Source organism: Carassius gibelio, chromosome B22, assembly GCF_023724105.1.
Source record: "Carassius gibelio isolate Cgi1373 ecotype wild population from Czech Republic chromosome B22, carGib1.2-hapl.c, whole genome shotgun sequence".
NCBI lineage: Eukaryota > Metazoa > Chordata > Actinopteri > Cypriniformes > Cyprinidae > Carassius > Carassius gibelio.
The window spans coordinates 8415231-8442772 of NC_068417.1; the positions used below are offsets into that span (position 1 = coordinate 8415231).

A 27542-nucleotide genomic window follows, 5' to 3' on the forward strand; every position below is an offset into this window, starting at 1 on the left:
TGAGACAAGATCGGACCAAGCGCTGGCGACCAATCAGCGCGCATCTGATCAGGCGCAGTGTCCAATCGCGGCGCGGCAGGCGCGCTCGGACTCCGCCCATGCCCTTCTATGGGCAGTACGCGTGTCTGCATGCAACGTGGTGGTAGGTGGAGGAAGTCGGGTGGAGAACTAGTGTAAAGGGCTGATTATACTCTGGCGTTTGTTTTACAGACAGTCCTTGTGTTTTCAACTCGGTTCTCACATGTTTTGATACGATCATGAGTTTGAACACGGTATGCGTGTCTAAATGTTCATTAGTGGTGGATCTGTGACTTACTATTATTATTACCGTTAAATATCTATGTTCAGTTGATGCATGCATTAAACAGTTTGCATGCAATTTCATGATCAGACTCGTGCACTGCTGCACAAAATCCCATTTTAACACAGCTTCCCTCAGATCGTCTCATAGCTCTTGCACACATGACCACATCATCATGACCCGCTTATGCCCTTTTATGCATAAAACATTGTGTGTGTGTGTGTGTGTGTGCAGTCAGTGTTTGGAGGAAGGAGTTGACACAGCAGCTCATGTTACACTCACTATCCGAACAGAAGAGCCACTGTACCCACTGCACAGGACAGATATCAGATCCACAGCCAGTTCTTCATATCTGACCTCTGGATGATCTTCTCATGAAGTCTTGTGTCATTTCATGAGCACAGTTTGTTCAGAAGAAATCTGAGGATGCAAATGTGCGCTGTGGTTGATTTGTTGCTTGCAACAGTGCTTCTGGTGAAAAGGAAGTGGCAAATACAGTATCTTACAACAAACACTACATTTTTATACAATACCATGCAATGCAATCCATCTCAAATAACATTATTGCTTACATTAAACAATTCTTTAGCTGTTAAAGCACTAGTTTATCCAAAAATGAAAGTTTGCTAAAAAAAATCGTTACCTTCAGGCCATGTGAGAGGTGAAGAGTTTGTTTCTTCATCAGATTTGGAAAAATGTAGCATTCCATCATTAGCTCACCAATGAATGTGAATGGGTGCCGTCAGAATGAAAGTCCAAAGAGATGCTAAAGACATCACAATAATCCACAAGTTATCCGTATAATCTTGTAATCTGTATATAATAAGTAATCTGATTAATCTGGTGAAGCCTAAGCAAAACTGCATTTGTGAGAAATAAATCCACTGGTAACCTGTTTTTAACTAAAATACACATCCAGAATCCATAGTAATGTTTCTTCCAGTGAAAAACTGGTCTGGTCTGAATCAGGAGAGAAATCTGCACTGTTTACAAGCCAAAACGGCTCTGGATTTTGATGTGAGAGACACCAGGAGCTGGACTTTTTCACTGGAGGATGCGTTATAATGGATAATGGATTTCTATTTTAGCCAGGAGCAAGTTTAAAACGTCTTAATGGTGGATTTGTTTCTTACAAACACGTAGCTTTCATCTTCTCAAGATGTTAACTGATGGATTGGAGTGGTTTGGATTACTTGTGACGTTTTTATCGGCTGTTTTGACTCTCATTCTGACGGCACCCATTCACATCCATTGGCGAGCAAGTGATGGAATGCTACATTTCTCCAAATCTGTTGAAGAAACACATTAATCTACATCTGGGATGGCCTGAGGGTGAGCACATTTTCAGTAAATGCTCACTTTCGGCCGAACTACTCCTTTAGATCATCTTAATATTTGATCGAACGCTGGTGTGAAGCGCGTCCCCTTCGCCAGCGACAGATGGTCTCCAGTCCTCGGCTTGTCGCTTCACTTCAGGTGTTCGTCCTGCTCTCCAGTGTCACCCATCAGATCTCTAGCTCAACAGGTTTTGGGTTTCCACTAAGCAGGGCCAGAAGCCGCTCACCTGTGCAGTGTTGCCTGGCTACCCTCATCTATAATTGAACACAGCAGACCCGACTGCAGACGGCTGCTGACGCCTTGCTCTTCACTGTGCAGAAGACCACGAGCCACCCAGAGCCCATGCAGAACGGAGAGGCCATGAGTCCAGACACACAGGACTCCAGAGGACCGGCGGGGCAGGAGGAGCACCAGGGAGCCGTCCCGTCAGCGCCGCCGCTGCCCCAGGAGCCTCAGCCGTGTCCGAGGCCCAGACTGGTGTTTCACACGCAGCTGGCGCACGGGAGCCCCACGGGACGCATTCACGGCTTCACCAACGTCAGGGAGCTTTATGCCAAGATCGCCGAGGTCTTCGACATCTCCGCTTCTGAGGTACGGCGAGCCTTCGGGACTTTTTGGGTCAAAGGGGTGGTGTGTGGGTCATCTGTTTCTTGGAAAGTACACTGGAGTTTGCTCTTCAGGTAGTAAACGTCTTGTTGAAGGTCAATAGATAATGTATCGCCATCGTATTAGTTATCTCCATTGTTACAGCTATTAAAATTGATAAAATATATATTATATACAGTATACATTTTCTCTTATTTCAGTTACAAAATTACGCAAAATAATTACTTACATGCTAGTGGCTAGTTAATGGGGGAAAAAACTAATAAATACAAATAATTAATATTTTCATATATGTCAGTGGCTAATTAGGGATATAAATAAATGTATACTATATTTTCATATATCAGTGGCAGCTATAAACTCGTAATTGATATATATATATATATATATATATATATATATATATATATATATATATATATATATATATATATATATCTCAGTGGCTAGTAAACTCGTAAAAATAAATGAATAAATAAATATTCATTTATGTCAGTGGCTATTAAGCTAGTGAAATAAATAAATATTTTCCTATATCAGTGGCAGCTAGTAAACTCATAAAAATAAATGAATAAATAAATAAATAAATAAATATTAATTTATGCCAGTGGATAGTTATTAAAATAAATAGAAGGATCATGTTTTCATATATGCTGTCGACTAGTAAAATAAATGTTAAGTGTCTTCATAAATTCCAGTAGCTAGTACATGGGGTAAAGGGGAAACTTTTTATTTATTATTTATTATTATTTTTATAAGCCCTTGGCTGGTAAGTGATAAATAAATGAAATTAATAAATGAATTATTAAAAATAATAAATATTTTTTAAATGTGCCAGTGGCTAGTAAATTTAAACAAACAAGCAAATGTTCTACATCTAAAACAATTAAAAAATATTAAACATATTCCAAAATGTTTTTAATATGAACACGTTTTTAAATGTATTTGTAGTATTTGTGTAAAACATTAAATAATTTAAATGATTTATTAAAATTAAACAAAATGTATTAATTAAATCAAATAAACAAAAATGTTTTTTAGTTATGTGCCCCTGCTTGTTAATCACCAGATCAAGTTACATAACCAATCAGTTTTATCTGTAATCTTTTCTTCAGAACAACTTTAAACAACTAATTGTAAAAATCACACAGCCTTCAGGAGAAAATGTCCTTCAAGAACCTGTTATCAAGACATTTCGGCCTTCTTGGAGGGGTCAAGGCTGGAAAAAATGTAGTTTTTATCTCAAACCAAACAAACACATGCTTCAGTTCGAGTCGAAAGTTCAATGTGAAGAAAGACTTCAAGGTCACCGCTATAAACAATTACATCCTCACATTTATAGCTAAAGCTGACAATATTTCATATTGTTTGTTTTGCGCACGTTAAGTGTAAGTTTGTGCTAAAATTGAAAAGATTTTAGTGGAAATTAACAAGAAGACTCATGCCCTAATTTCTAGCAAACAGGGCTGTTAGCATGTTAGCATACTTTTGAAAAGAAGTTTATTCAAGTGTGCTATTAGTATACTTCTTATAAACTAAAAATAGGAAAGTATACTTTTAGTTTACTTTTAATGTACTTCTCAGAAATGGGCTTTATGTACTCCTCATAAATATACTTAAAATGAGACATTTAAGTATACTTGACTTATACTTACAAAAAGTCTATAAATATATTTGAGCTATACTCCTAGAATCTGTGTTTTCATTATTATACAGTAGAGGGCGCTAGTACACATCTTCTGCACAGAATTTCCCCCCAAAAAACCAACAGATACTAGCACATGTAACACGATCATCTGACATGAAACCGCATCAAAACTGTAAAGTTATTAAATAAAATGAGCGATGAAGAGGTATAATTACAGTCAAGCTTTGGGGCGTCGATTGACTCCATCTACGTTTTGATTATCATTCTGAATCCAATTCATAGTCTTTTTTCAGCTTTTTGTTCAAAATGTTATTTATTTTTTATGAATCACATTAAAGTGTTTAAAAAAAGAATGCATGAAGCTAGAATAAAATGTTTTTGTTTACAAGCAGATACCCTATTCTTTATTTTGTATGTTCAGATATTCATGTAGCAAAATATATAGTATTAAAACCTAAATAGGGACATAGTAGTATACTTAAAGTATGAAAACTCATGAGTACACCTGCAGTATTTAATTATTAAACTCTCAATAAACTGCAGTACAAAATACAAACATAGAGGAAAACTAGTTGTGTACTCAAAGTTTGCTACTGTTATACTTAAAAGTACACTTTTATATACTAGAAAGTCGGACAATTTAGTCCCAAGGAGTACTGAAACAGTTCTAACTTACAAGTATACTATTAGAACACTGATATTTGTATACTTGCTACATAAAATATACTTGAACCAAGTACTAGTTGAACCAATAGACATCATGGTTGAACCACAACGGCGCCATCTTGTGTGCCGTCTTCCCGCACTTATGATGGAAAACGGCGGGAAAGGTTCAGTCCGGTTTCTAGTCTGAGGCATGTTTTTGTATTTTTTCCCGTCCAGATCCTCTTCTGCACGCTGAACTCGCACAAAGTGGACATGCAGAAGCTTCTGGGCGGTCAGATCGGTCTGGAGGACTTCATCTTTGCGCACGTGAGGGGAGAAACCAAAGAGGTGGAGGTCGTTAAAACCGAGGACGCGCTCGGTCTCACCATCACCGACAACGGCGCGGGATACGCCTTCATTAAAGTGCGCGCTAGATTTAACGGTTTCCTGGAGTGAACATTTCAGCCCCCAAAACGATCATTCCATTCATTAAATAAAACAACATATATAAATTAAAAATCTTAAATTCTTTCGCATATAGTCATTAATTAAATAAGCAAAAAATTTTAGCAATATAAGTAAATAAATATCCCACATAAATAGTAAAGTGGGTGTAAGTTATCAACATATACTGTGTTTCCTGAATATATTAAATTAAATTTAACATTTAAGCCTCCAAATGGCTTAAATGTAGTCGATCAATAATTTAATTTTGTTTTTGAATATGCCAGTGGCTGGTTAAAACATAAAGTAGGATAATAAATAAAGTTAGGGGAAAAATAATTAATAAAGTTGGTATAATGAAATGAACCAGCACATTTTTCTGGAAAAACATGCTTTAAAAAAATAAATAAAATAAAAACTTTTTGAAATTGTAACCTCCAAAATGAAACTACAATCCTGGCAAAAGTAAATAAATAATAAAAGTAATAATAAATAAATAAAACAATACGAATGAATAAATAAATTGAAAATAATAAATAAATAAACAATAATAAATATACAAACACACAAGTCATGACCAGACAACTCAAAAGTCAATGTTAAATGAACTTTATTTTATATCAAATGCATAGAAATGGAGCATGCATTTTGCAATTAAATGTTACTTATGAATAAAAATAAAGGATGTCAATCTAAAAAAAAAAAAAAAAGTCACATTTTTTAACAAAAACCTAAGGCCAGTTGCAAATAGTGAAATAAAAGTAATAGACATATATGCAAATGTAAAAATGTACAAAACTGGACACCAATGAAACGTTTTTATTATGCATTCTTTTTGTATTGTTTTACATAATTTAATACTTTATATAAATATGTATTTACATAATGTCATATAATATAGGTATTTGATATGATGTGTCTTGTTTTAGAGGATAAAGGAAGGCAGCACCATTGACCGAATCAAGACGGTGTGTGTGGGCGATCACATCGAGGCCATTAATGACCAGAGCATTGTGGGATGTCGGCATTATGAAGTGGCCAAGATGCTAAAGGAGCAGCAGAGAGGAACGCCATTCACCCTGCGCCTGGTCGAGCCCAAGAAAGCCTTCGGTCAGAACTCACATAACATCTGATATCACATCTACACATGCTTCTGGCTTCATCAAAACTCACACAATACACCTGACATCTATTAACATCAATCAACCGCTGGCTGGGTTAACTACAGAGCACAAGCAGCTTCATCATCTCAGTGTTAGAAACTCACTCTGGACCTTATCTTCAGGAGATCATGTGTTCACAATGTGGAATAACATCATATTATAGGCCTATTCGGGTATAAGCCTAAATCTTACAGTAGTATAGGAATGAAAATATAGTAATAATATATTATTTTATAAGATAGTATTAAAATAATCATTTTACAAAATTATTATAAATGTATTCATTTAGAAAATGTACATATGTAAAAATCTAATTGTTTGTAATATATATATATACATATTTTTTCACAAACACATACAGTATGTGTAATATAACATTTATTTAAAATAAAAAATTAAAATGGCAATGGCCAAAATATTGAAGAGTAGAGCACCATCGTGTGGTAAACAGTGGTAAGTTATAAAAAGCATGAATAATTTTATATAAATAAATATTACAAAATGTATTTAAAAGTTATTAAATATACTACATATATATATATATATATATATATATATATATATATATATATAAAAATATGAATTTCTTTTACATATTTATAGGAGTAGGATATTACCAGGCTATAGATATTTAAATAGTTAGAAGTGTATTATTTAAATACTTGTAAATAATATATAAATAACAATTAATCCATAGTAAATTAATATTTATTAGACATTTATTTTTATGAAATAATAAAATTATTCAATTTAATTAAAATTTAGAATTTATAATAATTTTAGCTGAGTAGCAGAATTTAAATAGCCTTTAGAATTACATCAAATCAAATAAATTCAATAGAAATGTTGATATGAAAATGCTTTGAATCAATGAATCATTGTTTTGAATACCCTATATGACTCCTCTGAATAAACTGATTCACCATTAGAAATATATATTTAATAATAAATGCATATTTACATATACATATGTATTGCTGTGGGTAGTACATAACTAGATTTCAATATTATGTATAATATCAATATGTATTATAAATGCATTTATTTATACATTTCTTTTACATACAAGTATAACACACACATTCAGAAATGTTTCAGTCGCTCGTGAACACACAATCATTAATCAGATTCATATTGTTACATTACAGTGACCTCAGACCACCCACAGCATTTAGGACATAAGAGTAACAAATCACTATTTTAAAGACCCACATACTCAATCATAATACACATCTAGCATGTATTTTGAGCTGTAGATCCTCACATTAAAGGAGTGTTTTACTGGTTACTGCACTTTGAAGATATCCGTAGATTTGTGCCGAATGTTATCTTTGAAATGGAAATATTGATATTTTATTTGTTAACATACTATTGTTTTTAAATCTTATTCAGGTTAAGTAATAAAACTAGCCATCTTATCCAGTAGTAGTCCTGACAGTGTCGTGTAAACACGGCTAAAGACGCGAAAAGCGGAGGAACAGACGAACCGAGTCAATTGAGTGAGTCATTTACGCTCCGATTGATTCAAACTCTTGCCTTCGATCATTCAAGCGACTCACTAGCAAAAACAAAACAAAAACAGACTAAAATATATTTTCCCAATATCGACATCGCTTGTAATGATTTTAAAAAGCACGTATAGTGATGGGTGAAACGGAGATTTTTTTGAAACCATTTGAAGTCTCAAAATGATTGTGAACCGACCAATCGGATCGCGTATCGTGAATCATTGATTTAGATTGGAAATTGGGAGTGGGTTTCGTCAATCATTTTGATAACTAATGAGTTATCCGTGCTCTGAATTGAAATGATGGTTCATGAGTCACTTGTCAGATGGTATTTCAGAAAGCAGATCGCAATTTATTTATTTATTTAAATTATTAAACGGTGTACTGTACACAAAACATAAAACCATTACAGTACAGTTGTAAAATCAAAACTAAGAAATAAAGTTTACACAAAAACAAACCCTTTTAAAACTAACCAGGGCTTTATTATAGTGAAAGTATAGCAGCCATGTTTTTCTAACTTTAACAGGACACAGGATGAAAACAGAGATGCAGTTATTGCACTTTAGGAATACCAGAACTTCAGATAGTTTCAATATACTTGTCTTAAACAACCCAAATGTTAAGGTTAATTTTTAACTGTTCTTAAAAACCTACTCTTTGAACTCATCCTAGACATTTTGTCTGATTTTCACCAGAATGGGGTCAGATCATCTTCAGACCTTCAGAAGTTTCAACGCTGTGTCACCTAGTGGCAATGGTTTGGCCAAAAATCTCTTTAGATTCGTTCAACATTTTAATTTTATAGTAAAATGCTGTATTTTACGAATACATTAACATATTGCTACAAAACTTGGCATGGGTCATCAGCACGATGCCCTGAAGGAGCCTGAGAAGGTTGGAAACAGCACCACCTAGTGTTAAAATCAAATATTCACATGGTTATAACATTGGGTGTGGTCAACTTATTTTCAATGGAGCTACCTTTATAAACTCCTGAATCCTTGCTAAGTCCAAAGGTACCAAATATGCCAGGATTTGCCTTATGGTTTGTGCAAAGTTGCATTTTAGAGCTTTATCTGAGATCGACACGAAACCACCGTAGGACATTTGCAAACATACATGTAGCGAGCAGGCTACATGCTGATGCCTAATTACCAAAATTTTGACATTAAGTGGCAAAAAATAAAAAATAATGCAAACAAAGTCAGCCATCAGTAATTTTTTCTCTCCTAGCATATAATATGACTATAACCAGTGCTTTAAGTGGGCCGGTACGCACCGGTACTCAGTACCGGCACTTCCTCTTGAGCGTACCGCCACCTCTCCGTGCGCCCAGAACGTGCTTTTAGCGGTAAGTTCATTTGGACATCTGCTTTAATAGAGGTTTCAATCCTTTGTCTGCGCTGCGGCTTTTCCGAACGCCTTTCACAATGCACACTTCCTAATTCTTCCTAGTTCGGAGTATGGAGCGTGAATCATTTGAACCAGTTCGGGAGTTCGGAGCGGGTTCGCGAATCATCTGAGTCAGTTTGGGGATCGCGAATCATTTGAGTCAGTTTGGGAGTTCGGAGTGGGATCGCGAATCATTTGAGTCAGTTCGGGAGTTCGGAGCGGGTTCGCGAATCATTGAGTCAATTTGGGGATTGCAAATCATTTGAATCAGTTCGGGAGTTCGTAGCAGGTTCGCGAATCATTTGAGTCAGTTTGGGGATCGCGAATCATTTGAATTAGTTCGGGAGTTCGGAGCGGGTTCGCGAATCATTTGAATCAATTCGAGAGTTCGTTGCAGGTTCGCGAATCATTTGAGTCAGTTTGGGGATCGCGTATCATTTGAATCAGTTCGGGAGTTCGTAGTGGGTTTGCGAATCATTTGAGTCAGTTTGGAAGTTTGAATGCAGTAGCTCTTTCTAAGGGCATTTTTTCAAAATCCTTTTGCACATTTTATTTATGTTCAGTAGTTCTTTAGCTCAAGCAAATCCACAAACTAATAAAAGGATTTATTATTAAGGTCGCCTGTTGACTGCTGTATATAAAACCCCTTAAATATAGTTGTTGTTACCTCAGGGGGTGAGGGGAGTCATCAAAAAAAAAAAAAAAAAAAAAAAGAAAGAAAATTGTCTTTTTTGGCTATAATAGAGTACCGGCACCTCTTTTGGGACACTTAAAGCAGTGACTATAACTCCAAAAGGAAATGAGATATTTTCAACAAATCTGAAACACGTATGTATGGGCAACACTCCAAGGACACATAAAACATTTGGTGGGATTGTGCCTTTTGGATTGCTATAATTGAACAAAACATGAAATTCTCATTGACTACAATAGAGTATCGTGATATAAAATGCTATACTTTACGAATGCATTGCGTTGTATGTACTTGAAAGTACTCAAAAAGTTTTGAGACAGTGCCACCTTGTGGTCACGATTATAATGACATTTTAAATAAAGTATTTATATTTATGCATTTAGCAGACACTTTTATCCAAAGCAACTTGCAGTGCATTCAGTCTACACTTTTTTTTCAGTTTCAGTTTTACGCTTCAATTTTTTTTTACCAGTATGTGTGTTCCCTGGGAATTGAACCCACAACCTTTTGGAATGCTAATGCAATGACCTACCACTGGGCCACATATAATAGTTTTCTGTGAATTTTGCCTATTGTAATGAGACTGGTATATACATATTAATTGGGTCATGCTGAAGGTGTTACCAATGTTGCCATAGTCAGCCAAACTTCCTGTCTGCCATTTAGATTTTCTTTAAAACACTACTTTTTCAAACTCTTCCTACACCATTGGTCTGATTTTGACCAAAATCGAATCATACCATCTTCATATCATACCATCCTGACAAAACGTTATGGATTTTGTGTCGACAGATAAAACCGTTTTCACATAGGCTACTACAGCAATGAATGATGCCAAAAATGACACTTGAGGCTGTATCTCTGTAATGCTTTGGCATATTGACACCAATCTTGTGTGTGTGTGTGCCAAAGAACACACCACCTCAATTTGATAAAAGCACCACCTATTTGTCAAACGTGATAAACCAATAAATCATATTACTAGAGGTTGCCTTCATGATTTTTCAGCCTTTTTTGTCTAATATCAGTTATTCTGAAGCTTCTGTAGTGCTTGGCCCTGTAATTGCTCCTTGCAGCTATATTATTATTATTATAATCACGTCCATTAGCTTTTTGTGAAATTTGGAGTCACTCATTAATTTAATTGAGATCTTCATATTTAAGGACAGAACTATAGTTTCCTACCAATATCAAGTGACTACAGCAATAAAATGGAAAAACAAACCCTTCGCCAGGGTTTTTCTAACGCGTGTTTGAGAAAGCAGGTACAGTGCGTTTATGAACTACTGGCCTCCATAAACGAGCTGGTAATTGCCCCGTGCGCAGGGCTGAGTAATTACAGACCCAAATCAGTTAATGCTAATAATTAGCCGAGGTGCGTTTTCTCCCACAGAAAAACAAACACTCATGTAAATCCCGCCTCGCTCGGCAGACTGAGCAAATGCTGAACGAGCCTCTGTTGTCTGTGACAGCCAATTACTGCCGTTAATAAACGAAAGGCCTTTGATTATCATTATAGCATTAGTTAATTGGATGTTTTAAGTGATGGATTAGTCTTTGTGAGAGAAGCGTGGGTAATTACGCTCCCGAGCGCGCGCTCAATTCCCTCATCGTGTTTAAGATCAAAGGAAAAATGGCCGCCACTGGCTGCTAATGCTGTAGCCTGCTAACTAGCTACAAGTAGTTCAGCTTTTCTACTTTAGCATTGTATATTTAAAATGTTATTGCCTTCTGAAGCAGCTTCATAGCTTTTTCTTTGTAGCTTGTAGTGAAGCTAACTCATGTTTTAAACATTCAGCTTTTCTGTAGTTGTAAATTAGAAGCTTCCTGAAAAAATGGAGAGAACTGTATATAGGTCACGGCATGCAAATGTTTGGGAACCCCTTGCAGAATCTGTGAAAATGTGAGTAATTTTTACAAAATAAGAGAGATCATACTAAATGCATGCAGTTTTTTATTTAGTACTGTCCTGTTAGATATAGTTCACGAGACAAAAAAATCTAAAAATATCAAAAATATTTTATGTATTATTTAGTGACGAATAAAGTAATGTTGGCCTGAGGAGAAAGATTTTAATAGAAAATGCTGAAATCAGTGAATCATTGTTTTGAATCCCTTACTTTAGTCACCTAAATAAACTGACCATAGTATAGATTTAGTTTTTATCTCTAGATTTGTTAAAGTTTTTTTTTTAATTTCTCATGTGGTTTTGTCATTCTATTAGATTTTGTTCCTTTTAAAAGTTTTTTTTTTAGTTCAGCTTTAGTTTGTTCAGCACATCAAGTTAACCTGCTGTGAACAAAAATTATATATTAATAAAATATTAGGCTTACATTTACAGTAATACCAAAGCGGATATGAGTAGCACAATTTGTCCAAAGCCATTAACAGGAAACCGAAGCTTGGAATTTTTTTCTTTTTAACACTATAGATGATTCAATCCATTTTCCTGGTTTCCCGCTGTGAAGCGGTTGAAAGGTTAAGTGTGTTTGTGTTTATGTTTGTGTGTCGATCAGACATGATAGGCCAAAGGACGCGAGCGCCAAAGTCCAGTGAGGGCAAAATGGTTAGTGGGAAAGAGACGCTGCGGCTGCGCTCCAAAGGATCGGCCACACTGGAGGAAATCGTGAGTCAGGGTGCAAATCCCATGCCTTTTCAACCTTAAACTTGCTCTTTATTTCATCTCAAACCATGTCTTTCTACAGCCCAGTGAGTTCGAAGACAAGGCCATCAAGAAGGTCGATGACCTCCTGGAGAGTTACATGGGGATTCGAGACCTTGAGCTCGGTGAGAGCCTTACCGTAAAAGGCCTGCGAGACTCGAGCAGAGCATCTGTGGTTCCCAGAAATTCATGAGCATTAGAGAAAGCCCATGGGACCAACTGCATCCAAAAAACACATTTTTGGAATAGTTCACCCAAAAATGACAATGTGCTAAAAACGAGCTCACCCTCAGGCCTTCTGAGATGTAGATGAGTTTGTTTCTTCACCAATTTTGGAGAAATGCATCATTCCATCACTTCCTCAGCAGTGGATGCTCTGCAGTGAATGGGTGCCGTCAGAATGAGAGTCCAAACAGCTGAAAAAACACAACTTTTCTGCATTGTTTTAAACTAAATGTTATATATATAATGTGTGTGTGTGTGTATATATATATGTGTTGGAAACACCTCTACAGCATTTAAATGTTTATGATCATTGGATTCTATTAAAATCAACTTGTGACTGTGAGGATATCTTGGATAGCATTGCCTCATTAGGACCTACAAGTCATAAATTAAAGATAAATCCTTGGCTAAATGATAATACTGTTTCCTCAGAAGGCAAGCAGAGAGAAGATGTTCATTGTGATATTCTTAGAGACTCCCTATTTAGTTATCAAAAATTAGGTAAGAAATGCTAAAAATACTTACTTCTCTACTATTATTAGGGCACATATTAACAATTCCAAACAATTCATTTTTGAGCCTATTACCTCGACTATGATGCAGTATATTATTCAAAAAATGAAGCCAACATTCTTTGCAAATTATTTCAGACGTAGTCGTTTGTTAAAGCAGACTTTTTTTCTGTGTACCATTAAGTTTAGCACATCTGATCAACAAAAGTTTGTCTAGTGGAATATGTACACAAGAGTTAAAACATACCGTGACGACACCTCGGTGAAAGCGACCAAATTTTGCTTTAGGATGAAATGCATAATTATAGACCAATCTCTCAGATGTGTTTTGCCCCAAAAATCTTAGAAAAAGTTGCATTGCAACAACTACTTTAGTATCGAAGCGCAAATTCTATAGGAGAAAGGTTTCAATCGGGGTTCAAAACTGAGACGGCATTATTGAAAGTGTTAAGTGATATCTTGGCCTTAGACAAAGGAGATGGTGTTGTTTTAGTGTTGCTTGATTTTAGAGCAGGTTTTTACATGATCGACCATAACATCCTCATCTCCAGCCTTGAACATTAAGTAGGGATAAAGGGTACAGCCCTGAAATGGTTTCATTCCTATTTGAGCGATAGATGTTTTTCAGTTAACTATAATAAATAAAATCTCAGGTAAAAAACATCTTCCGTGGGGGGTTCCACAAGGCTCTGTCCTTTCTCCTGTACTGTTTTCTTCATACTTGCTCGCTCTGGGCAGCATTTTTAGAAAGTAGGTAGTAAAGTATGTAGTACTTAGCCACATGTTTGTCTCGACCACAATCAGTACAAAATGTTGCGGTGAGGTTACTAAAAACTTAATAAAATAAGAATCAATTAACCCTGTGGTAGTTTCTTTAAATCGGCTCTCGATCCATTTTAGAATTAAATATAAACTTTTATTTTTTCATGTTCAAATCTTTAAACAACAAGGCCCCAACGTATTTGTCAAACCTTTTAATCCCATATAATCCTCCTAGAACACTACGATCAGAGTATCAAAATCATTATATGTTGATGTTTGTTCCCATTCTTGTACTTATGTAAAGCACTTTGTTTCAACCTTGGTTGTGTTTTAAATGGTGCTATATAAAAAAAACAAGAGTCACTAATTCCCACGTTATCCACACCAATCCAGTCCACCAGTTAACATCTTGAGCAGACAAAAGCAGAACCGAAACCATCATTAAGATGTTTTAAACTAATATACAATCCATAATAACGTTTCCTCCAGTGAAAAAGTAATCTGGGTCTGAATCAGGAGAGAAATTACTACTAATCAAGTACTTGATTATGGATTTTTTTTTTTGTGTGCATGTTCTCAAGATGTGAACTGATGTACTGTAGTGGTGTGGATTATTGTGATGTTTTTTATCAAATGTTCCGACTCTCATTCTGACGGCACCCATTCACTGCAGAGCATCCATTCCTGAGCAATGAATGATTTTGTATCTCATTCGTGTCCTACAGCGACTACCATTGTAGAAGCCGGGAAAAACAAGAAGAACCCAGATGATTTTGCAGAGGCACTTGACTCAGTTCTGGGTGACTTCGGTTTTCCTGATGTCTTTCTGTTTGACGTTTGGGGCGCTATGGGAGATGGGAAGAACGGACGCCTTTAAGAGGTAATGCATGGATTAAAGATATTTCGTAGGGAAAAGGTCGTTCCGTTTTGTCTTGTAGGCAAATTTGGTTATAGGTATTACTTTGATACATTTTTATTAATACTTTTTATTTACATAGCTAAATTTAGGAATAATGTATGATAATTTTGCAATATACAGTCAAATATAAAATAAAATGGGAAAATATTAAATCTTAATAATTATGATATTAATACTATTACCTTTTATATTCTTTTATTTACACTTGTTTCCACATAGATTATGACAACAACCTAATTTTTTTCTGATTATACTTTAAATTATTCACTTGCATTTGATCAAAATGTGTGGCAGTTTTCATATATATTCTTGGTAATACATAGCAAATTTATTTAAAGCATTAAACATTTTCAGTAACTGAGAACACAAAGCAGGTAATCTCAGGAATAGTTTATTTACGGTAGCTCTCAAACACACACACTTACAGAAAAACATTAGCAGGTGTTTCTTTCTGACCATTAGAAGCTTAACGTCAGATGCTACACGCTAACGCTATCTCACACGAGCACATGCTTTTCCTGTCTTGTGTTTTTCAGAGTACATCAGACATCTAAGAGACATTCAAGCTTGACGTCTGTCATCTGTTTTCATATACTCAATCCTCCCAATTCCCACCTTTATCCTGAGGAAGGAGAACGTCAAGGTATTAGCGGCTAATCAGCATGCTAACGCAAACATCAAGTGTGTAAAGCTGTATGATTAAGTAGGTCAGACAGTATTTCCCACCAATGTTTATAGCGAACTAGGATATATACCAATCTTTTAAAGTGTTGTACATGATAACTTTGACATTTAGAAGTAGTATATGTTAGCTTAGCTTAGACTAGCCTTTGCTTGATTTGATGTCTGTTGTGTTATGTATAAATACATTGTGTTACTGGTGAAATGAATGATCTTTTATGATTAATGACAGATCTTGTGACACGATTAGCTTGTGTATATATGAATAATATTTAATCAATTCTGTGCACATCTAATGTGTGTTTAACTTAAAAATCTACTAAATGCGTATTGTATATCCTGTTTTACAACTGTTTTAGATGACTTGATGTGACATTTGAATATATGCAAAGATTAAAAACATACCACAAATTGACTTTTTGTACATTCACATTACAAAGAGAGCAACAAATGGCTCACAAATTTCCTTTAGACAAAGTGAAATTAAATTCTGCACAAAAATTACACCAATCAGAAAATGGCGACAAGTATATAACACCCAAAGAGCACTCCAAATCTGTGAATGGCCACGCTCTTTAGTCTCGAACTACTTAAATATATCTGTGTGTGTGCATAACATGGTTAATTTGCAGCTAGTTATGCTAATGCTAATTAAGCATTAACAGTCATAGCCGTGAAATAATTGCAGACTGGGAATGCTTTCATGAATTTAGTTGACATTACTTATCCATAGTTGTTTCCTGTTAGCCAAGTGCACACTTAAATACAGAAGTTTATCATCATGATTACGGTCTGCAACCAAAACCCCCTTGTTTTTATCCAACGTGTGAACTACTGAGAGGTTGAAGACCCCAGACGTTCTTTTCAGACATTTAATCAAAGTTGAAACATGGAACTGTTGGTCAAAAATGTTCTATAAATATAAAATTACCATAAATCAATGTTGTTTACATGCAAGAAACTGTCTTTAGTTTAAACTAGCTGATAAAACTCTCAGCATAATAATTGGCTAAAGCAATCTAAACACAAGAGGGTTGAATAATGATTTTTATGCAGCAATGCTCAGGTTTACAAGTGATATCAAAACAGAGATGAGATCAAAACTCTGACTGCATTTGATGCTAACTTTGTGTCTCCTCACACAATAATAGCCGAATTTGTGCTGGTAATAATACTGATTTAATTCCTTAGAAGACAAAAATGTTTCAGAAATAAAGAAGAATCGCTTTTGTGGTGAAAGTTGTCTGCCATTTTATCCAAGTGTGTGGTCCTCAAAGTCTTATCAGAAAGGAAAAGGAGGATGTTTGTTTAAGAAGCGAGCCAAAACTGCTCAGTCACCCCACATTAAGCACAGTTTGCAGTTTTCTACTGTATGTTTTCACTGTAGCCATTGAGTATACAGTCTTGTCTTTTTATCTGATTTTTAAATATATTTTCCCTTTGAATGAGAGTTAATTTTGTGATTTACATCCTAGGTTTGGTTCATTGCTCTTAACTCTTTTAAAAATCCCTCTGGGGAAAACACTCCAGGAACCGCTGAAAGTGGGCGGGAGCTATTGTGCAAAGGCTCCACCTAAAAAAAAGACATGATTTCCTTGTTGTTGGCTGTTTGGTTCATGGTTGGGGTTTCTCTTTAATGAAGACTTTTCCAGATACCCACATTTGCGGTCTTTGCACTTCATCACTTGACTACTTCTTTAAAATAACTGATGGGACACACTTATAGTGTTATAAAAAACACGTTTAAACTTTTAAATATCTGTTTAGTAGTACCTACAGTATTGTTCAAAATAATAGCAGTACAATGTGACTAACCAGAATAATCAAGGTTTTTCGTATATTTTTTTATTGCTACGTGGCAAACAAGTTACCAGTAGGTTCAGTAGATTGTCAGAAAACAAATGAGACCCAGCATTCATGATATGCACGCTCTTAAGGCTGTGCAATTTGGCAATTAGTTGAATTAGTTGAAAGGGGTGTGTTCAAAAAAATAGCAGTGTGGCATTCAATCACTGAGGTCATCAATTTTGTGAAGAAACAGGTGTGAATCAGGTGGCCCCTATTTAAGGATGAAGCCAACACTTGTTGAACATGCATTTGAAAGCTGAGGAAAATGGGTCGTTCAAGACATTGTTCAGAAGAACAGCGTACTTTGATTAAAAAGTTGATTAGATAGGGGAAAACCTATAAAGAGGTGCAAAAAATGATAGGCTGTTCAGCTAAAATGATCTCCAATGCCTTAAAATGGAGAGCAAAACCAGAGAGACGTGGAAGAAAACGGAAGACAACCATCAAAATGGATAGAAGAATAACCAGAATGGCAAAGGCTCAGCCAATGATCACCTCCAGGATGATCAAAGACAGTCTGGAGTTACCTGTAAGTACTGTGACAGTTAGAAGACGTCTGTGTGAAGCTAATCTATTTTCAAGAATCCCCCGCAAAGTCCCTCTGTTAAAAAAAAGGCATGTGCAGAAGAGCTTACAATTTGCCAAAGAACACATCAACTGGCCTAAAGAGAAATGGAGGAACATTTTGTGGACTGATGAGAGTAAAATTGTTCTTTTTGGGTCCAAGGGCCACAGGCAGTTTGTGAGACGACCCCCAAACTCTGAATTCAAGCCACAGTACACAGTGAAGACAGTGAAGCATGGAGGTGCAAGCATCATGATATGGGCATGTTTCTCCTACTATGGTGTTGGGCCTATTTATCGCATACCAGGGATCATGGATCAGTTTGCATATGTTAAAATACTTGAAGAAGTCATGTTGCCCTATGCTGAAGAGGACATGCCCTTGAAATGGTTGTTTCAACAAGACAATGACCCAAAACACACTAGTAAACGGGCAAAGTCTTGGTTCCAAACCAACAAAATTAATGTTATGGAGTGGCCAGCCCAATCTCCAGACCTTAATCCAATTGAGAACTTGTGGGGTGATATCAAAAATGCTGTTTCTGAAGCAAAACCAAGAAATGTGAATGAATTGTGGAATGTTGTTAAAGAATCATGGAGTGGAATAACAGCTGAGAGGTGCCACAAGTTGGTTGACTCCATGCCACACAGATGTCAAGCAGTTTTAAAAAACTGTGGTCATACAACTAAATATTAGTTTAGTGATTCACAGGATTGCTAAATCCCAGAAAAAAAAAATGTTTGTACAAAATAGTTTTGAGTTTGTACAGTCAAAGGTAGACACTGCTATTTTTTTGAACACACCCCTTTCAACTAATTGCCCAATTGCACAGCCTTAAGAGCGTGCATATCATGAATGCTGGGTCTTGTTTGTTTTCTGACAATCTACTGAACCTGCTGGTAACTTGTTTGCCACGTAGCAATAAAAAATATACTAAAAACCTTGATTATTCTGGTTAGTCACATTGTACTGCTATTATTTTGAACAATACTGTATACTAGATTATGACATTGGAAAAGTTTCCATGACTTTCGCAATCTTGGCAAGAAAGTCTCAAGATTTATTTCCAGATCATGATTCATGATGGGATACACTAAGCCTTATTCAAGATAGTGTGGATTTAGTGTGTGTTGGCTCTCAAGTGGCCAAGACCGCAAGTGTGGGTATTTGGACAAGGCATTAGATTGGTAATTAATGGGAAAAAACTTGAGGAGCTGCTGAAAAAGTGGGCAGACAGTATTATGCAAAGGGTCAACCCTCAAAATTACTTATTTTTCAACGAGTTTGCAATATTGTGATTGGTTTGGTTCATGGATTGGTTAAAACTCTTTAACTTACACTTGAATGGTAAATGTATGCGGAAAACTCTGGGAACTGATGAAAAAGTGGGCGAGTACCATTGTGCAAAGGCTCCACCCCAAAACATCACCAAACGCCTCTTTTCCTTATCCAATCACTGGCCAACTGGAAAAACCGAGCCCCTCCCACTTTCCTATTGTAGTTTCTACGCTACGTTTCCCTCAACGACTTCGCTCTCCAAGTTCATGTGAGTTCATCATGTCTTGAGAGCTCAAATATACACTTCTTAAAAGTGTCCGACTAGACTTTCTTGGCCCGCTATCAGCAATTCTTCGAAAAGTAATGCACCAACAAAAGTGATAAAAAGGTTTGTCACGCCCGTCATTGGGCGCCATATTAGACATCAAATTATTAACGAAGTAGAAAGTAAATGCTAGTCTTGGCTGCTAAATAGAATCAAGTGGTGGAGTGCAGTCAGACACATTAAGAGATGCTTCCTCTTCTCTGGCTTTGTCTGGATTCGTCCGGACATGATCCGAGTGGTCAAGCGTTCCTCCGAGAGAGGCGCGTGTCAGCTTGCGGAAGGATGTCGAAATGCTTGGATAGAAGCTGGCGATGGAGCTGCGGGACCAGTCCATCTTGGGAGCCATGCGCTTCAGTATGGCACGTCGGAATAGGATATAGACCCAGGGATCCAGGACCTGGTTCCCTGTCGCAAACCGAAGCCAGAGAAGCAGTCGGCGAATATTGAGCTCGCTGCCAGACAGCACGGTCTGTGCAATAAACACCTGTTGAGAGGAAAATAACGAGAGCTTGAACTCTTCTCGAGTCAGTCAATAAAATAAACACAATCACTGTGGCACAAACGTTAAATTTTTAAATGTTTATCAACCAATGGAAATATTAAATGTAGCTAATACTTCTGTGATGGATTTAGTGTGAGTTTTGGTGCAAATGGAAAACAATAAAATATATACATAAAAAGGCAGATAATGACAGAATAATTATAAAAATAAGTATATAAAAAAATAGATAAAAAAATAAACATTGATTATTTTATTTACTCAGTATTTCTTTGATTTAGAGTTTTGGACAAATAGAAAAATCATAAAGAATTATATAACATTTATAAAATATATTTAAATATAAATGTTTTACAAAAATAAACCGGATTTAAAAAAGAAAAACAGTAAAAAAAAAAAAAAAAAAAAAAAAATGAAATAAATACTATACATAATTTAGATCATATTCCAAAAATATATTCAAATTGACAACTTACATAGTATTTCTTTGGGTGATGGACAAAGAATAATCTATACATGATAAATCTTTACAACATTAGATTTTATTTAAATAGAAATATATTACAAAAATTAAATATTTTTAAATGAATAAAAAAATTATATTATATTATATATATATATATATATATATATATATATATATATATATATATATATATATATGTAAAAAAATAAATAAATTAATTAATTAATATATAGATTAAACAAAAAATAATTTGTATATTTCAGTAAAAAAAAAAAACTCACGTAAAAAGGTATTTTTAAAAAAAAATTATAATAATTTGCAAATAGGGCAAATAAAGCAAAAAACACAATCCTTGCCATATAAAAGTACCCACAGTCGGAAGAAACACACAGTTGTCGTTCATTTAGCAGGCGACTGGCTGACGATGATTTCGAGTTTTGTTAGAAATCGGAAGTGTGTGTTTGTTGCTGAGTACTTCCTGTTCTTCCCTTCAACAGGAAATGGCTCTTTCCCATTAGTTTTATCAGCAGTTCTCACGCGACTCTTCCACGTTCCTCATTTGGCAGAACTCAGAGAGAAACTCTCAACATGAGCAGTGCAAACTACAACATCAGTAGTGCACCTGCGTGGCATGGGAATGCTACTGCATTACAATAAACAAGACCGAAAACAAACAGCGTCACGGACAATTATAACCCATTTGGATGATTACAGAAGTCTTGTAAGGTCACACTGCGAGTACAAACCAGATGTTTGTGACATCTGGATGTGAAACGGGGATTGTTTGAATCTGACATGTCTGCATAAACGCCTCATTTTACCTTTTTAGTGGACTTGAGACTGTCCCAAACCTAGTAAGCTGCCTACGTAGGTGCTATTTTAAAGCAAAACTTCAGTGACTCATCCCAGAATGCATTGCACTGAGCTTAACGAGAAACAACCTGAAAATGGTGGACGAGTTGCTGAAAGGTGTCACTATAAAATAGTTAAATGTAATTTAAGGCAGTATAGAAGTATAGTTTAAGACATAAAAGTATAGAATATAGAATTCATTTTTCAATGTTTATAATAACTGCTATTGGGTTGGTTTATATTACTTAGTATAATAATCTTACTTAAATGCATGAATGTTTTGGCAGTATGAATAATATATATATATATATATATATATATATATATATACACACACACACACACACACACACAGGTGCTGGTCATATAATTAGAATATCATCAAAAAGTTGATTTCACTAATTCCATTCAAGAAGTGAAACTTGTATATTATATTCATTGTGAAACAAAACCCATTCAAAAATGTGGGGGAGATTCACAAAGAGTGGACTGCAGCTGGAGTCAGTGCTTCAAGAACCACTACGCACAGACGTATGCAAGACATGGGTTGAAGTAATTTTATAAATACTGTATTAATAGGTTTAATTATGGAATGGCATTTTATAATTACAGTTAGGGTTAGGATAATGATGATGATGTGGTAATTATATATCACTTAAAGGACATTTTTATTGTGAATATTTATAATAACAAAAAAAATTTAAATCTTCCCCTTTATTTCACAAGTGACTTGTGTCTATTTTTTTTAAAAGGAGAGGAATTGAAAGTTACTTTTTCAACATTTTACCACAAATGCTGGTGATTTAGCTTAACTGAACCTGTAATACTCCTCTACAAGATTTCTTCTTGGCTACGATGTTGCCTACTTTGTAGGCATATTACTAGGTTTTGTAAAAAGCTAATTTTGGTCTGTTGACCAACACACTTAATATTCATTAATAGTCAATGAAGTTTATTCACTCACCAGTAGAGGGCACCAGCAGACAGAGGCGATGGTCATGATCAGAATCAGCTGCACCATCATCTCAACTTCATGGTCTCGCCTCCGATGAGCGCTGTCCTGTCCACAACACACCTTCAATAGGGTGATGACGCTTACCGTGTTGAGCAGGAACGACAAGGCCAGTGACAGCAAACCCACAAGTGAGAAGATCAAACCGAAGGTCATTTCCAGCGGTTTGGAGCTGATACTGAGGAAGCACCAGGAACCGGGGAACTGGAGACGGTAGCTCCCCAATCCGGCCAACGGCAGGAGACTGATGCAGCCAGCCATGACCCAAACCATGGCCACCGTTGAACACGCTCTGCTGTTGGACATGGCCTTGGAGCGGGCGAAGGGTCGATTGATGCCTACGAATCGCTCCACGGCCATTGTAGCTCCAAGAAGCAGCGGGCAAAGGCCGTAGAAGACCATCGACATGCCCATGAAGTTGCAGAAATGGCAATGAGGGTCCAGCTGGCGCCAGTTGAAGTGTGTAATGTGGAAGGACACCACGATGGACCCGGTGACCAACAGTCCCATGAAGTCGGTAAACACCAACCCTCCGAGGAAGAGTAGGAAGGAAGAGCGCACGCGGCTCTTGGTGCGGTGGAAGGTCTTGGCCAGAACCACCAAAGCAAAGAGGTTGGAGCTCAAGCCGACGGCAGTGAAGACCGCCGAGAAGTATGCTGGGGTGATGGTGTGGTTGCGTATGAAAGGCGTGCTGTTGATGGAGAAGCAAACTGGAGTCACGTTGCTTGACGCCGATGTTTTGTTGACGTCGAACAGCGAGGAATCCATGATGGCGACTTCTGAAGATGGGTTTATTTTATTCTATGAACCTGCGATGGAGAAAATAAACAATGAAAAAGATTTAGAAATGGTGCTTGGTGCATAGATATATATATATATATAGGCAGTGTTGGGGGTAAATCATTACAAAGGACATGAGTAATCAGATTACTTTTTTTAAAGAGTAATCAGATTACTTTCTTCAAAAGTAATCAGATCACTTTTTTCCAAATAATCTGATAATTTTTCACAAGTAATCAGATTAATGTTTTTCACAAGTAATCAGATTGTTTTCAATGAGTAATCAGATTAATGTTTTTCACAAGTAATCAGATTGTTTTCAATGAGTAATCAGATTAATGTTTTTCACAAGTAATCTAACGTTTTCAATGAGTAATCAGATTAATGTTTTTCACAAGTAATCAGATTAATGTTTTCAATGAGTAATCAGATTAATAACTAAAGTAACGCATTACTTATTAATTTACATTTTTCTTTTCAAATAAGTAATGTCAGTTACTTTTTTGTGAACATGCATTTACTCATCTCACTTGCAAAAATGGAAATCAAAAAATGGAAATCAAAATGGATTAAAAAAGAAAAGAAATGAAAACTCTAAATAATGGCACAAACATGCAACAATAAATATGCAAAATAATACAAACATTCTTTATGTATTTATTCCCATTTTATTAACCAGTGTCTTTGCTGCTGACCTTTGATGATCCAGGTCATGATTTCCTGTTTTTTTATTGCTGAAGAGTGTTTACTTTCTCTTTATGTAATACAGAATGGCAGCCTGCTACTGTACAGACACAAACTTACATTTCCTTCATACTGACGCTTATTATACTTTTGGAAAGGGCTTTTATGTTCACTAGGTGATTTAGCTAATACAACAAGAATAAACCGTTAGCTAACATGATGTTAAAAAGTTACTATAGTTTAAAAACCTGTAATATCAAGTTAATACAGATAGAAAACAAACCTGTGAAAGTTTATTTCTATTCTTCAGAAATGTTAATTGTGGTGTTGTGCAGTGTTGTGGGGTCTTGGAAAACTCGATTTTTACTGTTGGTAGTACATATCTGTGGCGCCAGGATTGCACTATTATTATTATTTTATTAAGTGATATAAATCAATAAAAATTCACATTTAATCTTTTCATACACTTATTTTGTAATGTTTTATACCGTAGAACCATTCTTGGATTAATATAATTACTGTAACCCAATAACAGTAATAATTATAAAGAACCTTAAATTTTTGCATTTAAACTAACCTATCAATATTCATAATTACAATAATTATTATTTAATATTTTAATTACATTAGAAAATAATCTTCCATCAGGTAATATAATTATCCTAACATTTTATTATTATTATAATTATTATTATTGAATAACATTTTCCATTAAGTAGTTTAATTTATCTATTATTATTATTATTATTATTATTATTATTATTTAACATGTCCATATTAATACAATATAATGACCTTTTATGAATATAGTTTTATTACTGTTATTATTATTATTAATAATATATTTATTAAATTGATTGTTATTTTTATATTTTACAAAAGAAATATATGTGATTTTAATACACAACTACTCATTACTTACTGCTTTAATATAGATGCATATTTTGTATTCTAACTTCTGTGAATACTGAAAGACTTTATTAGTCCAACATTAGTTGCTTATTAGTGTCAAACTTTCAATTGGGGCTACGAATTGCAGTGATTTAAATGCAGTTAAGATGGTTTGAGGCGCTCTCCTCATTAATATCCCTGAAACTCACATTAATGTGTGTCCTTGATTGCTTCAGTTTGCATCATGCTAAAGCTAACACTGAAAATAATGCATGCTAATGCAAAGATTTGAACTGCGTTTGCAGAACTTCAGTGGATCTGCATAAAAGCATCCAGATCTCAGGAATATTTTGAGTAAACACATGAATCCCAAAGGAATGTAAAGTGGATCCAAACTCCACATTGGCCATTAAACATGAGTGTCTTCCTCCACAAATGTGTTCAGATCAATACAGCAAGTGCTGAGATTAATCATCAGGCAAAAGTCTGAACATCTGAATACATGAGTGGTGTTTCCACTCGTAATGGTCGTTAACGAGGATCCGTACAGAAACCTGAGGCTGCTGATGGTGTTTGTGCGTCTCTCTTAGTAGTGTTATTCTAAAACAAACTACATTAGCCAAACACAGAGCTTTCCACGGTGCGCTCCTAATCGAATTCCATCAAACGAGGCCCAGAAATCAGCTTAGTGAATATCAGCGCCAGAGAGTGGGCCGGGAAATCTGCGACCGGTTTGCATGCGTGTTACCACATATAAGGTTTTCAGCATTTGGCTGCATGTGTGGAAATGCAGGAGTGTAAAACATCGGCAAAACATTAAATATGATTATGGGTGCATGCTGTTTTGTTGTATAATTAGATTATTACATGACTCCGTATTGTATAAACTCTTACAGAAAATAAAGGTTCGTGCAAGGACTCTTCAAGAGCTGTTTTAATATGTATGTGTTTAATTGAAGTTTCTTTGGATGAGTGATTTCTGGTGGGTTTTTACGCACTAGAACATGAGAGTTTTCTGAAGAACTAGTCATTCAATGAGACGGGCCTTGAACAGATTATTAGGAAATGCATCAAATGTTAGATAACAGGTTAAAAAACACAAAGTAGGATGCAGATAACAGGTTAAAAAACACAAAGTAGGATGCAGATAACAGGTTAAAAAACACAAAGTAGGCTGCAGATAACAGGTTAAAAAACACAAAGTAGGCTGCAGATAACAGGTTAAAAAACACAAAGTAGGCTGCTAGGAGGTAAGGGAATGCAATCATTTATAAATACTCTACTTTTTAGCCTATATTTAATGTATTTATGTAATGCGTAAAAAGGCTACTTTTCCTCTCCCATGCACAAATGCAGCTCAAACTTACTATTAAACTAATATTTAAAATATGTAGCCTATCTTATATTTAAAAAAAATTATACACCACATAAAAATATTGCACAAATATGACTCATATTTGACACAATGTTATGGATTAATTACAAATGTATTTTAATTAGAGTAATATTTATTTATTTATTTTTGCCCATTTTAATTAGCCTACTTATATTCATGGAACGTTTTATTTCTAAAACGTTTTAGTTTGACATACATGTAACGTGCTTTAAATGTTACTAAGTGTCTTTTTTAAGTGGAAGTTTGAACGTTCCAAAAGCAAATACAACAAATAAATCGAACGTTAGCAAAACGTTCTTTTAACATCAGTTATCGGACTTTAACAGCTCTTAAAACGTTTTCACAAACACAAAAATATGTTTTGTTGTTTTAGATCAGTTTATATATCTATTAAAGTGGTTCAAACGCTGGAAACGCTTTTTACAAGCGTTCCTTCTGACTAAAGCGTTTAAACTTTGTACTAACGTTACTTAGTTTACTGCAGACTTAGTTTTGTCATGACGATACTGTGGATGACAAGTTTACAAAAATACCGATATTTTTGGCAGAAATGTTTAGCAACCATAACGCGTAAAACTCCCGCATAGTACATCCAAACAAACAAAGAAAAACCAACTCCTCTGCGCAGTTTACTTCCTCAACTTAAGTCAAAAGCGAAACGCACATGAAGACGTGAGAATTAAAAGCGCTGAAGTTTACCTGAGCACGTGTTCCTTCAGTCTGTCGATCCGCGGGTCTCAAGCTCTGCCTCACATCACTTCCATCCTGAGAACACGATTCAACTCCGCTTAAATACACACATGACTGTGAGGATGAGGACGAGGAGGATGAGATACACCACCCTGTTCCTCCTTCATCCACTCTGTTCACGGAAGGACTCTCTGGATCTCCGCCAAAACTTCGACCGCTAAATCAATAGCAGAATCTGAGGGCTTTAAGTAGGCGAGTAATGCAGTGCGGGTAGAAATGATCTGTGATGTTTGAATAAACACATGGTCTCTAAATGGTCTGTTTGTGTGTGTGTCATGAGCGGTTATTGGTTCTAGGAAAATGCTTTGGCCTCTTCATATTTTAATAATTCACGGCTTGTGGAAATGGAAGAGCTTTATAAAGCACCAGAGGCCAGTGACTAATGACTGCTTGTGATCATGACGAACAGATCTCAAGATACTGTCAATGTCCTGAGCATTCAAGTGATCAAAAACTTGGGAAACATTGCCTTTTAAAAATCAATGTGCCTTCAATGTTAAGGAACGTTCTCAGAATGTTCGGACAAGGTTCTCTCGACAACGTTCTTCCACTTAACATGAGAGAATGTTTGTTTACTGAGCTGGTCTTTTCTAACTCAGATAGCACAAGTACGTCTGCAAGATGTCTGTTTAAGATCTTTTGATCTGGAAAGCATCTGCTGTGTACATAAACATATTAAAGACATCCAATAAA

The 27542-nt window shown here is 35.6% G+C and overlaps 2 protein-coding genes across 2 annotated transcripts; one reads left to right on the forward strand and one right to left on the reverse strand.

The window, feature by feature from the left end:
• Window positions 1-1647: 1647 nt before the first annotated feature.
• gipc3 (GIPC PDZ domain containing family, member 3) lies at window positions 1648-15914 on the forward strand. The gene is made up of 7 exons (XM_052589687.1): window positions 1648-2230; window positions 4776-4961; window positions 5912-6092; window positions 12259-12368; window positions 12448-12529; window positions 14629-14783; window positions 15359-15914. Exons 1-6 carry the CDS (start codon window positions 1982-1984, stop codon window positions 14778-14780), a joined length of 960 nt encoding a protein of 319 aa, XP_052445647.1. The 5' UTR covers window positions 1648-1981; the 3' UTR covers window positions 14781-14783; window positions 15359-15914.
• Window positions 15198-27087, reverse strand: LOC127987390 (thromboxane A2 receptor). Its single transcript, XM_052589681.1, has 3 exons — window positions 26799-27087; window positions 22301-23157; window positions 15198-20003 (listed from the first exon to the last, which is right to left on the reverse strand). Exons 2-3 carry the CDS (start codon window positions 23114-23116, stop codon window positions 19662-19664), a joined length of 1158 nt encoding a protein of 385 aa, XP_052445641.1. The 5' UTR covers window positions 23117-23157; window positions 26799-27087; the 3' UTR covers window positions 15198-19661.
• Between the last annotated feature and the right edge of the window lie 455 nt (window positions 27088-27542).

Excerpts from the sequence above, each read along its gene's own strand:
- gipc3 (XM_052589687.1), top strand. The coding sequence starts at position 1,982 with ATGCAGAACGGAGAGGCCATGAGTCCAGACACACAGGACTCCAGAGGA. Across the intron at positions 4,962-5,911 it reads CGGGATACGCCTTCATTAAA|AGGATAAAGGAAGGCAGCAC; the intron begins GTGCGCGCTAGA and ends GTCTTGTTTTAG. Across the intron at positions 12,369-12,447 it reads CGGCCACACTGGAGGAAATC|CCCAGTGAGTTCGAAGACAA; the intron begins GTGAGTCAGGGT and ends GTCTTTCTACAG.
- LOC127987390 (XM_052589681.1), bottom strand. The coding sequence starts at position 23,116 with ATGGATTCCTCGCTGTTCGACGTCAACAAAACATCGGCGTCAAGCAAC. Across the intron at positions 20,004-22,300 it reads TCTGCTGGTGCCCTCTACTG|GTGTTTATTGCACAGACCGT; the intron begins GTGAGTGAATAA and ends TCCTCTCAACAG.